Source organism: Entelurus aequoreus, linkage group LG06, assembly GCF_033978785.1.
Source record: "Entelurus aequoreus isolate RoL-2023_Sb linkage group LG06, RoL_Eaeq_v1.1, whole genome shotgun sequence".
Lineage (NCBI taxonomy): Eukaryota > Metazoa > Chordata > Actinopteri > Syngnathiformes > Syngnathidae > Entelurus > Entelurus aequoreus.
In genome coordinates, this window is record NC_084736.1 from 35,259,471 (window position 1) to 35,274,975 (window position 15,505).

The 15,505-nt window shown below is 42.9% G+C and overlaps 1 protein-coding gene across 6 annotated transcripts in view; it reads right to left on the reverse strand.

The window, feature by feature from the left end:
- The window catches only part of mgaa (MAX dimerization protein MGA a), a 51,122-nt gene extending 37,937 nt beyond the window's left edge, over positions 1 to 13,185 (reverse strand). Inside the window, exons 1-3 of one of the 6 annotated variants that reach the window (XM_062050626.1) lie at positions 12,321 to 13,185; positions 11,191 to 12,241; positions 1,500 to 3,126 (exon numbers count right to left, since the gene is read on the reverse strand). In XM_062050626.1, the coding sequence (XP_061906610.1) occupies positions 1,500 to 3,126; positions 11,191 to 12,224 (2,661 nt within the window). In that variant the 5' untranslated portion in view covers positions 12,225 to 12,241; positions 12,321 to 13,185. Of the gene's footprint in view, positions 1 to 1,499; positions 3,127 to 11,190; positions 12,298 to 12,320 lie in introns of all 6 variants that reach the window. The other 5 variants (XM_062050625.1, XM_062050624.1, XM_062050622.1 and 2 more) reach the window with 5 other exon arrangements.
- Positions 13,186 to 15,505: the final 2,320 nt, after the last annotated feature.

Consider the following 15,505-nt stretch of genomic DNA (forward strand, 5'->3'; position numbering starts at 1 on the left):
CTTTTCTTGGATGCTAGTTCAATAATGTCGGGGCTCAGGCTTTCAGCTGAGGCAACCTTCATTGTCGAATGAAGGTGTTCATCAGTCAGACGTATCCCGTGAGACGTTTTCGTCATCTTCATTGAGGAGAAAAGTTGCTCACATAGGTAAGTGCTGCTGAACATGGAGAGCAATTGAGCAGCTTGGGTGCGGAGCTGAGGCATTGTGTCAGGGATGAATTGTGGAAACTGTGCGGCGCCAACAGCATCAATCTTTGACTTCAGCGTGTCATCACACTGGAGTTCAATCAGCTCCATTTGGAGGTTAATTGGTGCTTTTTCCACATCAACTGCGAAGGGATTACTAAGAAGTTCAAATATATATTTCTGACCATCAAAGTCACCAAATCGCCAGCTTAACTGAGTTTTTCAGCAAACAGAGCGCAAACGGCGGTAGAGCATACTTGCCAACCCTCCCGAATTTCCTGGGAATTGCCCCTCCCGAAAATCTCCCGGGGCAACCATTCTCTCGTATTCCACCCGGATCACAGTCTTGGGGGAGTTAAGGCACTGTCTTTAACGTCCTCTACGAGCTGTCGTCACGTCCGCTTTTCATCCATTCTAACAACGTGCCGGCCCAGTCACAAGATATGTGCGGCTTCTGTCCGCACACACACACACACGTGAATGCAACGCATACTTGATCAACAGTCATACAGGTTACACTGAGGGTGGCCGTATAAACAACTTTAACACTGTAACAAATATGCGCCACAGTGTGAAATCACACCAAAACAAGAATGACAAACACATTTCGGGAGAACATCCGCACCGTAACACAACATAAACACAACAGAACAAATACCCAGAACCTTTTGCAGCACTAACTCTTCCGGGACGCTACAAAATACACCCCCCGCTACCACCAAACCCTGCCCCCCACACACACACACACCTTGTAGCGTCCCGGAGGAGTTAGTGCTGCAAGAGGTTCTGGGTATTTGTTCTGTTGTGTTTATGTTGTGTTACGGTGCGGTTGTTCTCCCGAAATGTGTTTGTCATTCTTGTTTGGTGTGGGTTCACAGTGTGCCGCATATTTGTAACAGTGTTGAAGTTGTTTTTACGTCCACCCTCAGTGTGACCTGTATGGCTCTTGATCAAGTATGCGTTGCATTCACTTGTGTTGGTGCGGGCAGAAGCCGCACATATTATGTGACTGGGCCAGCACGTCGTTGGACTGGATGAAAAGCGGACGTGACTACAGCTCGGGGCAGATTTTTGGGAGGGGCACTGAAATTTGGGAGTCTCAAGGAAGGGTTGGCAAGTATGAGAATTAGCGGTGAATGCGGTGTTACCGCGGCACCGCCGCTGTATATAATCGGCGGGCCAGCTCTAGTGTTAGTTTGATATTGCCTCAAGGGCCAAATGAAATTACACAGCGGGCCAGGTTTGGCCCGCGGGCCAGAGTTTGACACCCATGGTCTAAACCATCTAACATGGAGGTGTGAATGCAGTCCATACCTTGGATGTGAAGGAGATAAAGAGTTGTTCCTCCACTTCTTCCAGGTTAGGTTGCATGGTTGTGTAGGCCAAGTCGTCTATCTTCTGATCCAAGTCAGACTTGGCAAGTTTTTGCTGTCTTGACCTCTTCTTGCACTTCAATTCTTTAGGAGCATGATGAGGTTGGCGGCTGTTGGTTTCTCCAGAAGCATCAGGCGGGCAGGGAGGTGTCAGAGAATCTGTGCTCGGAAAGTCCATCCCCATTCCAAGGTGATCATTGGTGGAAAAAAAGTGCACAAGGTCTGCAATTGAAGGTGTGGGTGACAAACCTTCTCCATCCAAAGAGGAGAATGTTGGAGACAGAGCCAACGGAAGGACAAGGGGTGACAGTTCTCCCGGGAAAGGTAGGGGCTGTTCGCTCTCTTGAAATGAAAGCGTGTGAACAGTTGGGGAAACAGAATGGGTAAGAGTCTGTGAGTCAACAGAAGGCTGGGACTGAAGGTCAGTAGGAGTCATCGGGTCTCGAGGGTTTGACGGAGGCTGGGATGAAATGTTTGTTGGAGTTTCAGAAGGCAGCAAAGACGACTCCAGTGAAAGAGTCGGTGATGTGGGCCGGAACTCTGTGAAGGGAGAGTTCACATAGGGCTCCGATGGAGGTAACACCGTGTGCCATTTAAAGACGGACAGACAAGAATGCTCTGTGGCTGGCAACCTCTCAGGAGACTCAGATGGGACAGAGTCAAGGTCTAATGTAAAGGAGTCTGGTAGAGGGGGTAATGTCTCAGGTGAACTTGCAGGAGACAAAGGTTCAAAGCCAAAGGGTGAACAGGGTGAGTCAGGAAGTAGGCCGACGGACTTGGGCTCCAAGGACAGGGCGTGCGGAACATGTGCTACTGACGTGTCAAACAGGGGCGACACCATGGAAGATGAAGATGAGGTAGTAAGAGATGAACAACTAAAAACCCCGTTTTCAACATTGGCTAATACTTCTTTTTCCTCCAACACTCTGGGTTCTGGCGCACAGCTTTCCAGAACACCATCAATATATTTTGATTCTTTTGCTCCTGGAGAGACCACTGTGTCTTGAAATGTCAGACTGGGACTGGAGGGCTGTTGAAAGGTCCCAGTAATTTGGTCTGCGTCGCTTGTGGTCAAATCCTGTTTGTTGGGCTTCGGCTTACTAGCAATGCTAGGTGGATTTGCAGAAGCTGTGTCTGTTCCTGTTATGACTTCAGTAAGAGCTTGGCTGGGAGAGGAATCCAGTCTGCTCTTGACTTTCTTGGTCTTAGTTGAATGTTGTTTCAGAAACAGAGCCAAGGCTGGCAGAGTAAGCGGTGCCGGACGTTTAACACTTTGATTTAGCCCCCCTTGGGACGGACATTTATGCCCCTCTGAAACAACTTCAGTTCTGATTTTGTCAGAGCAAGTGTCACTCTTTTCCTGTGGTGAAATGTCCTCACACGATTGGATGGTCTTCCTATCAGCTTTGGGAACATCTTTGCTGCAGCCCTTGCCTGGTGTGGTTCCGGTTTTGGTTTGCTCAAATGTTTTTGAGGCACCCGACAAATCCACAGTGCAACTTTTCAAAGGAACATGAACATCCCGAATGAGATCAGCAATTAACTTCTGTGCTGGCTGTGGGTCGCTGCTGAAGGAAACAACAAAGCAACTTGTGATTCATTCAGACTTTACAAGATAACAAGAACAAAGAGGATCACTGTTTTAAGTCCCATTTTAAAAACACAAAGGAGATCAGGAATGCATCACCCTGCCTGATCCCTCCACATCTGCCGATCAGAATAGTCAACAATACTTTTCAAAATGTTCAACTAAGCATCAATAATCACTTCATATTGTGGACTTTTTCAGAACAAAAAAGTTATACTCCAAGCTGTTGTTCCGAATGTGTTGCAGTTGGAGAAATTTGGTCAGAGTCTTCACCAACGCTTTGTAAAGACAACTCCATGGCTTCCTGACAAGGTTTCTTGTCGTTCGAGACCTCTTTGGAATAACTGTCAAATAAAGACTTCTAACACTCAGTACATGTCCATGCACTAAATTTGTCAAATTTCTCAAATAGTTTGGCTCGGAATAAGCATCCTACAACCCAAGGAAACACCTTAATTGAATCGTGTTTGGTTGTGAAATATCGTACTAACACACCTGGATTATGCGACTGAAAACCAGCTCTCTCGAGTGGGCGTGTTTCGCCGCAGGGGACCCTTTGTATCGTGCATCTACGCGTGGGATACAACCCGGAAGCAGATGCCATTCAATCAAAACAACATTTGTAATGGAGGAGATTGCTTGACAAATGAAAAGACAGTGTTTCCCACACATTCATTTATTTGTGGCGGCCCGCCACGAAAGAATTAAGGCCGCCACAAATAGATTTTTCTGCATTTTTTTTTTGTCCTGTCCAGTTTCTTAGGCAAATCATATAGTTGATGTAGATGCCCATATTGGCTGTTCAGATTTACTTTACAAAAGAGAAGTGTAGGATCAAGATTTTTGGAGCTCTTTGTTCAGTGGATCAGATGTTTGATGAAGCTCTGTGTCTATCTACCACCACTACTGTTTTCTGTTTATTTGTTACTGACTGTGGCAGGACACCTCTGCCTCTGTTTCACTTTATGTTGCTGGTAAATAATATGGTTGTAGTAGTAGGCTAAAGTTAAATTATTTAGTATGCACTAACTAAAGGGGCAGAGCTTTAAAGGCCTACTGAAATGACATTTTTTTATTTAAACGGGGATAGCAGATCTATTCTATGTGTCATACTTGATCATTTCGCGATATTGCCATATTTTTGCTGAGAGGATTTAGTATAAAACAACGACGATAAAGATCGCAACTTTTGGTATCTGATAAAAAAAAAGGCTTGCCCCTACCGGAAGTAGCGTGACGTAGTCAATTGAACATATCCACAAAGTTCCCTATTGTTTACAATGATGGCCGCCAGAAGTGAGAGAGATTCGGACCGAGAAAGCGACGATTTCCCCATTAATTTGAGCGAGGATGAAAGATTTGTGGATGAAGAAAATGCAAGTGAAGGACTAGCGGGGAGTGGAAGCGATTCAGATAGGGAAGATGCTGTGAGAGCCGGGGGTGACCTGATATTCAGCTGGGAATGACTACAACAGTAAATAAACACAAGACATATATATACTCTATTAGCCACAACACAACCAGGCTTATATTTAATATGCCACAAATTAATCCCACATAAAAACACCTAGGTGTTTGTTATGCTAGCTCCTAGCTACTAGCTCGAGCTAGTTATAGCTCGAGCGGGTTATATGGACGGGATCCCGTATATATAACCCGCCAATACAATTCAAACACCTGCACAACACACACACTCACTCAGCCCAAAGAACCGTTCACCTAACCCAAGGTTCATAAAGCTTATATATTTAACCACGTACGGGCAAGCAATCAAATGTTTGGAAGCGCGCGGGTGGGACCTGATATTCAGCTGGGAATGACTACAACAGTAAATAAACACAAGACATATATATACTCTATTAGCCACAACACAACCAGGCTTATATTTAATATGCCACAAATTAATCCCGCATAACAAACACCCAGGTGTTTGTTATGCTAGCTCCTAGCTCGAGCTAGTTATAGCTCAAGCGGGTAATATGGACGGGATCCCGTATATATAACCCGCCAATACAATTCAAACACCTGCACAACACACACACTCACTCAGCCCAAAGGACCGTTCACCTAACCCAAGGTTCATAAAGCTTATATATTTAACCAAAGTTACGTACATGACACGCACGTACGGGCAAGCGATCAAATGTTTGGAAGCGCGCGGGTGGGACCTGATATTCAGCTGGGAATGACTACAATAGTAAATAAACACAAGACATATATATATACTCTATTAGCCACAACACAACCAGGCTTATATTTAATATGCCACAAATTATCCCGCTAAACAAACACCTAGGTGTTTGTTATGCTAGCTCCTAGCTCCTAGCTCGAGCTAGTTATAGCAAGCGATCAAATGTTTGGAAGCACAGCTACGTACTCACGGTATCGCGTCTGTGTATCCAAATCAAAGTCCTCCTGGTTAGTCTCTGTTGTCCGAGTTCTTCGATCTTGACTGCATCTTTCGGGAATGTAAACAAACACCGGCTGTGTTGTGTTGCTGACTTCCCTCACAAAATATCCGCTTCGCACCGACAACTTTCTTCTTTGCTTGCTGAGCTTCTTTCTCCATAATGCAATGAACAAATTGCAACAGATTCACCAACACAGATGTCCAGAATACTATGGAATAATGAGATGAAAACAGAGCTATTTCGTATTGGCTTCAATGGGGAAGCCATACCTCTGTTAAACTGGCTACGTCACGCGCATACGTCATCATACCGAGACGTTTTCAAGCGGAAGTGTGGCGGGAAATTTAAAATTGCACTTTATAAGTTAACCCGGCCGTATTGGCATGTGTTGCAATGTTAAGATTTCATCATTGATATATAAACTATCTGACTGCGTGGTCGGTAGTAGTGGGTTTCAGTAGGCCTTTAAGAGACATTTTAGCTTTTATATTTTTATAAGACAAATTTTTTGTAAGAACCACAATTAATAAATATATTTCAGTGAATAACTTATTGTTCAAATCTGTATATAAATATGTACATAAAGTGTTGTAATTATATTGTAAAATGGATGGATGGATGGACGTTTAAAACAAAACTGTTATTAATTAGTAAATATAAATTTTTTGAGCCTTTTTAGAGAAAATCATATCATTTTAGTAAATTATGCAAATTACTTGATGTCATGGAGACCACGCCCATAGCCACGCCCCCACCGCCACAGGTATCTTGGCAGTTTATGGGAAACACTGAAAAAACATAACATTTTGAAGTCCATCGATGGTAAAAAAAAAAAGATTTATTTAAGAAGGTACTTAAAGGCCTACTGAAATGAATGTTTTTTATTTAAACGGGGATAGCAGATCCATTCTATGTGTCATACTTGATCATTTCGCGATATTGCCATATTTTTGCTGAAAGGATTTAGTAGAGAACATTGACGATAAATTTCGCAGCTTTTGGTCGCTGATTTAAAAAAGCCTTGCCTGTACCGGAAGTAGCGTGACGTCACAGGAGGAAGGATTCCTCACAATTCCCCGTTGTTTACAATGGGGCGAGAGAGATTCAGACCGAGAAAGCGACGATTACCCCATTAATTTGAGCGAGGATGAAAGATTCGTGGATGAGGAACGTTAGAGTGAAGGACTATAGAGTGTAGTGCAGGGTGTATCTTTTTTCGCTCTGACCGTAACTTAGGTACAAGGGCTCATTGGATTCCACACTCTCTCCTTTTTCTATTGTGGATCACGGATTTGTATTTTAAACCACCTCGGATACTATATCCTCTTGAAAATGAGAGTCGAGAACGCGAAATGGACATTCACAGTGACTTTTATCTCCACGACAATACATCGGTGAAGCTCTTTAGCTACTGAGCTAACGTGATAGCATCAGGCTCAAAGGCAGATAGAAACAAAATTTTAAAAAACCCTGACTGGAAGGATAGACAGAAGATCAACAATACTATTAAACCATGAACATGTAAATAATTTCCAGCTTGGCAAAGCTTAACAATTGAAGCTAACTTAGCTACGGAGCGGTGGCGGGCGTTGTAGCTTTCGACGACACCCCGGCCGCCATCAGAGTCGGCAAGAAACATATATTTCCCCCAAAGTTACGTACGTGACATGCACATAGCGACACGCACGTACGGGCAAGCGATCAAATGTTTGGAAGCCAAAGCTGTACTCACGGTAGCGCGTCTGCTATCCAGCTCAAACACAACACAACCTCCTGGTTGTGTTGCTGTAGCCAGCCGCTAATACACCGATCGCACCTACAACTTTCTTCTTTGCAGTCTCCATTGTCCATTAAACAAATTGCAAAAGATTCACCAACACAGATGTCCAGAATACTGTGGAATTTTTCGATGAAAACAGAGCAGTTTGTATGGTGACACATTGGGTCCGAATACTTCCGTTGCCGTCGTGACGTCACGCGCATACGTCATCATACATAGACGTTTTCAAGCGGAAGTTTCCCGGGAAATTTAAAATTGCACTTTATAAGTTAACCCGGCCGTATTGGCATGTGTTGCAATGTTAATATTTCATCATTGATATATAAACTATCAGACTGCGTGGTCGGTAGTAGTGGGTTTCAGTAGGCCTTTAACATCAGCATAGTCATTAGAAATGTAATATATCTAATTTGTGTCAATATTACATCAATCAAAGTCTATTTATATAGCCAGTAATCACAAATGCCTCAAAGGGCTGCACAAACCACAACATCAACATCATCCGGTAGAGTAGAGTTAAACTGTTGATTTGTAAGGAGCCATTGGCTGGTGTGACGCTATAGGTCAAGCAGAGAAGCAACACATTTATCTGCGCTAAAAGGAAGTAAGACCAGTAGTCGTATTAGAGAGTGTGCATGGCAGAGGTGGGACCAAGTCATTGCTTTGCAAGTCACAAGTAAGTCTCAAGTCTTTGCCCTCAAGTCTCGAGTCAAGTCCCGAGTCAAGACAGGCAAGTCCCGAGTCAAGTCCAAAGTCAAGACTGGAAAGTCTCAAGTCAAGTCACAAGTCCTGCATTTTGAGTTTCGAGTCCTTTCAAGTCCTTTTGACCACAGACTAATATTTTTACACAGATTGTGTATGCTTTTAAACCGCTGTATTTATTTATTAAAACAAGTGCATTTGAAACAGCAGGAAAGAAAATAGTACTGACATTGCAATTCATAATAGCACTATTAACCAGTCATTTTAATAGTTTAAACAATTTTAAACATTTAACTCATTCCTTTAAAGAATAAACACATTTGCAAAAACAAGTGCAACTGTACTTATTTGTACAAAAGTGTTAACATTGTATTTCCATGGCATATTGCATTGTAACTAGTTCCACAGCAGTTTCTATTCTGTTCTTACCTTATCTCATTGATCTCATCTCATACTGTATGTGTGTTTATGTGTGCGTACACATGAAAAACATAACAAATACATGAACATAACAATGAACAGAGTTGTACTTTTTAGATGTCAGGGCCCTATGCAATATGTACACATATTTTTAATATAGTATATATTTAACTGACCTTTATTTGACTATGTTTGTCTTTTTGTAGATGGCTAAAATATGCGGTGCTGCTGACCGCCGTCTAACGTTATGTTACTGTGTGTGATACATTGACTAACGTAACGTTAAGTGTAGGTACCTCATGCAACCCTGCTTAAAAAATCACTTGACAAAAAGTATGAATAAGGTAGCAAACTGCAGTGGACGCAACATATTCCTGTGTTTGAAATGACGTTATAACCATAAACATCTTATAAGTAGACGCAATATTGGTTGCTGTGACGCGAGCAATTTGCATCTTGAAGTGGTGATGAGGAGCCGGCGAGCAGCCTAAACTGACAGTTGACAGGTAGAAAACAAAGATGCCGGGCTGGTGTTCAGCGTTTTCCTGCTCAAATGAGCGGACTGTTGAAAATAGGAATCGGGGGATTACTTTTCACAAGTAAGATTTAACATTAATGTACTATTGGTTGTATTTTATGAAAATAACATTACCACAGAGTTGAGAAGGAGCAAAGATCTTCAATATTTGTATGTGAAAATCACAAATAAATCTTCTGGGGGAGGATGACGCCCCTACAGGGGTTTGGTTTACAAACTTTCAGCCACACCTAAAACAAAATTCACCAGCCACCACTGATTATGATGCATTCTCATTTTAGGCAAAGTATAAGACAATACTTTCTTAACAGTATAATTCTAACCAGGAATAAGTCTTCAAGTAACAATATTCAAATACTAACATTGTTGGGTAAAACAGAATTTGGTTTTATTCTGAATCCAGTGAAACAGATTGGTGGTTTTAGCTGATATAAAGACTTTCAGGTGTTTATTTATGTTTAAGTATTTGGCAGACGCTTTTATCCAAAGCGACATACATAAAAAATACATATATAACAATCACTGTAAACATGATCATTTAAGGGAAGAATGTAATACAAAATATCAATACAAAGTGTCAAGACAGAATAAACTCTCTGCTGCTGCAGCAACAGAGTTACAGTCTATAAGATATATAGATATCTAATGTATTCATACATTGTTTATGTAGCATGTATATATAACGTCATCATATTGTTTCTTCAATTTAAAAATAGCTGACCGTTTTTTCCCCTTTCTCTGGGATTATATTCCCAGTTTTAATCTCGGACGTCTGGTCACTTATAGCGTATAAGAATATTCTATTACTGTTAAGCAAACTATGAATAATAAAACATGTGTCCGTTATCATAGCTACACGTATGACAAAAAAGCGCGTGAAAATGAGTGGTATTCAGTGAGGTAAAATTAATTTAATGCGTTGACAGTTCATTGCTCCTGACAAATGAATTGCACTGAGTGGAGCGGATCACCACTCCAAGATGGCGGCCCCGCGTCTCGTCTGCGCCAGTAGGCAGTAGCGCTCCATGCTGCATACCCTTAGAAGATGTCTATGGTTATGACGTTAGCAGTGAGTTTACAGCCTCACTGATTTAACTACACAGCAAATAAAAGTCATGTTACTTAGCCAATAAACGTTATCTTACATTCAAAACTTACCCTTCTTTGTGCAACTTCAAATGTCGAACGAAGTTGGAAGTTGTTGCGTCTCCGTCTGTAATATTCCAACTGCGTGATTTGCATACGGCAATTCGTTTTTTGTTGACCAAGTCGTAGTTTTTATACCCGAACGAAACCAACTTTGGTATAAATCTTTTTCACTGCCGCATTGTTTGACAACTCTTGTTCATTGGTTGTCCTGCAATTTGATTGGCTGAATGCTGTGTGATGAAAACAATGTAGATCTAATTTGATTGGCTGTTGTACTGAGAGCACACACGCTGACACGCAGCACACACGCTGATAGACACACACGTACAAAATGAAAGCTACGGAGCGCTCCCAAATAACTTTTTAAGCTTTAGGTTTTGGGGAAAGTAGCAAGTCATGTCAAGTCAAAAGGCTCAAGTCCAAGTGAAGTCACAAGTCATTGATGTTAAAGTCTAAGTCGAGTTGCAAGTCTCTTTACATTTTGTCAAGTCGAGTCTAAAGTCATCAAATTCATGACTCGAGTCTGACTCGAGTCCAAGTCATGTGACTCGAGTCCACACCTCTGGTGCATGGACAACTGGGACTTCACACATCGCTGTGACAATACAAAAAAACTAACTATTTGAGAAAACAGACTAATTGCGTGCATGGAAACGTAGTGACTGATGCACTGTTGGCACAGTCCACATCCTCCATTTTTCTGTTACCCAGGACTTTTTTGCTTTGAAGACAGAACCTCTGATGTTGGAATATTGTAATATATGCTTCTTTGTGACAACATTTGCTGTCAGACATTGACCTACATCAGTGCAACCTAAGCAAAATAAGCTTTCCCATGATTGAACACACCGAGGTTGGCAAATGTAAAACCCATGAGCCACCGGAACATTAAGGTGTGCAACACTCAAACAGGAGAAAGAACAAGACCGAAGCAATTCCAAAGCAGAAACACAAAGTATGTCGATGGAAACACACACTACTCTAATTGGTACCTTTAATTAACATAAACCCCAATATGTGCATGCTGAGTAAAGAAGCTCTTACCAAGACATGTCCGTCACACCTTTGGGTCCAAATCCAGAAGAAGCTTTTTGGACTAAAGTCGCCTCTGAATGCTTGGGCTCCAGCGAGCTTCTGTTTTTATGATTTGCAAGCAAAGATTTCAAGTTTTTCTTCAAAGGTTGCTGTTCCCTGGTTTTTGCAACTCCATCTTGGTGGGATTTCAGCTTCAGGCCCCATGACCCGACAGGATCCTCCTTTAGTCCTTTGGCGAATGGGTTGTAGTCCACTTTCAGCTGAACAAACTGGGAGTTCTGGTATGCGGTAACAGCTATGAACTCTGTTTGTTGGAAAGTGAAGGTAGCAACATTGGAGGTGTTTAGCTTAATGTCTTTAGCAGCTTTCTCCGTTTGGACCACGTGGAGGCGTGGTATGTAGCGATGCATCGGGTGTAGTATGGCATTGCCCTCTTTGTCGGCCGTGTTGCTCGTAAGCTTCAGTTTGTAAAAAGAAACCGGATTCTGCATCCACTGATGACCCGTTGAAGGTGACTCGAGATGAGAAAATGGCAGACTTGTGACATGATTTTCTGCCTTTCCGGCCACCTGCCAGCTGGTGCCGGTCCATGTGTAATGACTACGGTCTAAAGGCTGAACGTCCATCATCAAAACATACTTCTTGGACGGCTGCAAGCCTGAGATGCGGAAACGACAATAAGGAAACATCCTGCTGCCTTGTTTGGTGACAATCATCTCCGTTTTACACCTGAAGAACTCGTTCCACATATTGTTGTTGTCCAAAGTCACTCTGATGTCTCGGCAGGTGCTGTCGGGTGCCAGGAGGTCACACTTAAGCACGTTCATGGCGGACGATTCACTGGGCGTCCAGCTGGATGCTTTGGGCTGAACGTCGGCTTGGACCATTATTCCTGTCTCCTTGTGCCGTCCGTGTGACCCGTGTTTGCCTTGGCTCGCCTGATCAGAGTGATTGGGCAGATAGTCTGTGGCAAGAGCGGCTGCAGGGCTGGTCACCACGCCGCCATCAAACACTATCACATTCTTCTGAGTCCTAGAGGCCATGGACGCATCGCACACATCTAAGGGATGGAACCATTTAGCTTTTTGTACATCATACCAGGGCCAAGTACATCACCTGTGGGGGGAAACAATATTTACCTCCTTGATGTTTTGCTCTGCACTTGGACAATGAGCAGGAAGCTAATACAACGCAACACACTAATATGCTTACATATTAGCAAAGTCGCATGCTAGCATCAAACTAAGATTGTTACATGTTCTAACCAACCGGAAGACTAACATTTCTTTGCAGATCAACAAATGCTAATCATACTTACTTACTTTCAGAGTTACATTAACTAGACACAATAATATTTTACTATAAAGATCATTGAGTTTGACGCTAATTTACGCCGGTGATTGCATGGCTTTCGCTGTAAACATTTGAAGTAAACATGTAACACGCCTTGTTTTGACGCCAAAGATGCTTGACAGTAAACTGTTACTCAGTAAGAAGAGAAGCGTGTAGTCAAAATAATTAGCTGCTAGCATATGCAAGTCAATAATCAGTCATATGCTAACATGCTAACATATGCAAGTCAATAATCAGTCATATGCTAACATATGCAAGTCAATAATCAGTCATATGCTAACATATGCAAGTCAATATGCTGCTTGACAACCAAGACTTTCTTCTTTGAACTCAACAGCTAGTTAGCTAGCTAAATAGCTAGCTAGCACGGCCTGAAGAAGAACCTTGGACTAAATCCCAGTCCGAGCGACCACGTGTTTGATGACGTCACGCGGATTACCTCCGGCACGGCTAAAGGCTTCTAGCGTCTGGACGATGTCGCGTCGAACTGAACGCTAGCGCTTGTTCGCCGTCATTGGCGCCTCGTCGAAATGTTGCTTGTGTCCAAGCGCGGCTAGCAACCCGCGTGTTCGATGACGTCACGCCTCGTGCGCGTCTACTGCCCTTTTTCAATTAGTACTGCGCAGCCTCCGCCGCCGCCATCTTGGCGCCGCCAGCCGCCCGCGAGTCAACAAGCAGAAGTTAGACGACGTCCAGGAGCTCACTTGGCCGTCACCTGCCGTCTTCTTCTTCTTCGTCGGCCCTGACGACTAAGGTGTGTGCGTGTGTCACGCAAACTGTTGATATTATTGGCTACTCAAGCAACTGTATCCATATTTACTGTACATAATAAAGTCTCTTCTTCCACAAGTACTAGCACTCACAAAACAACATGGCGTCTAGACCCTGCTAGAAGCTTCTTTATTACCTCCATATTGCATCATCATGTGTGACCTGTTTGATTTGTAAATGTACAATGTTCATTATTTTCTTCATGTTACGTCTATGAAATGAACACACACTTGTGCAGCCATTTATGTACTATGTCTAGTGTAGACATGTACTATGCCTACACTACATCTACTTTATTATTACATGTAGTATGTCTACACTACATCTACATTATTATTACATGCACTATGTCTACACTACATCTACTTTATTATTACATGCACTATGTCTACACTACATTTACTTTATTTTTACATGTACTATGTCTACACTACATCTACTTTGTTATTACATGTACTATGTCTACACTACATCTACTTTATTATTACATGTACTATGTCTACACTACATCTACTTTATTTTTACATGTACTATGTCTACACTACATTTAGTTTATTTTTACATGTACTATGTCTACACTACATCTACTTCATTATTACATGTACTATGTCTACACTACATCTACTTTATTATTACATGTACTATGTCTACACAATCAATCAATCAATGTTTATTTCTATAGCCCTAAATCACAAGTGTCTCAAAGGGCTGCACAAGCCACAACGACATCCTCGGTTCAGATCCCACATCAGGGCAAGGAAAAACTCAACCCAGTGGGATGACAATGAGAAACCTTGGAGAGGACCGCAGATGTGGGTGACCCCCTTCCCTGCCCTCCCCTCCCCCTGTAGGGCGACCGGTGCAATGGACGTCGAGTGGATCTAGCATAATATTGTGAAAGTCCAGTCCATAGTGGATCTAACATAATAGTGAGAGTCCAGTCCATAGTGGGGCCAGCAGGGGACCATCCCAACCGGAGACGGGTCAGCAGCGCAGAGATGTCCCCAACCCATGCACAGGCGAGCGGTCCACCCCGGGTCCTGACTCTGGACAGCCAGCACTTCATCCGTGGCCACAGAACCTGTGCCCCCCCCTTCCACAAGGGAGAGGGGGGCAGAGCAGAAAAGAAAAGAAACGGCAGAACTGGCCTAAAAGGGGGGTCTATTTAAAGGCTAGAGTATACAAATGAGTTTTAAGATGGGACTTAAATGCTTCTACTGAGGTAGCATCTCTAACTGTTACCGGGAGGGCATTCCATAGTACTGGAGCCCGAATAGAAAACGCTCTATAGCCCGCAGACTTTTTTTGGGCTCTGGGAATCACTAATAAGCATACTTGCCAACCCTCCCGATTTTCCCGGGAGACTCCCGAATGTCAGTGCCCCTCCCGAAAATCTCCAGGGGCAACCATTCTCCCAAATTTCTCCCGATATCCATCCGGACAACAATATTGGGGACGTGCCTTAAAGGCACTGCTTTTAGCATCCTCTACAAACTGTCGTCACGTCCACTTTTCCTCCATACAAACAGCGAGCATGCCCAGTCACATAATATATGCGGCTTTCACACACACTTACGTGAATGCAAGGCATACTTGATCATCAGCCATACAGGTCACACTGAGGTTGGCCGTATAAACAACTTTAACACTGTTACAAATATGCGCTACACTGTGAACCCACGCCAAACAAGAATTACTGACAAACACATTTCGGGAGAACATCCGCAAAGTAACACAACATAAACACAACAAAACAAATACCCAGAACCCCTTGCAGCACTAACTCTTCCGGGACGCTACAATATAAACCCCCGTTACCACCAAACCCCCCCCATCTCCCGAATTCGGAGGTCTCAAGGTTGGCAAGTATGCTAATAAGCCGGAGTTCTTTGAACGCAGATTTCTTGCCGGGACATATGGTACAATACAATCAGCAAGATAGGCTGGAGCTAGACCGTGTAGTATTTTATACGTAAGTAGTAAAACCTTAAAGTCACATCTTAAGTGCACAGGAAGCCAGTGCAGGTGAGCCAGTATAGGCGTAATATGATCAAACTTTGTTGTTCTTGTCAAAAGTCTAGCAGCCGCATTTTGTACCAACAGTAATCTTTTAATGCTAGACATAGGGAGACCCGAAAATAATATGTTACAATAATCGAGACGTAACGAACGCATGAATAATGATCTCAGCGTCGCTAGT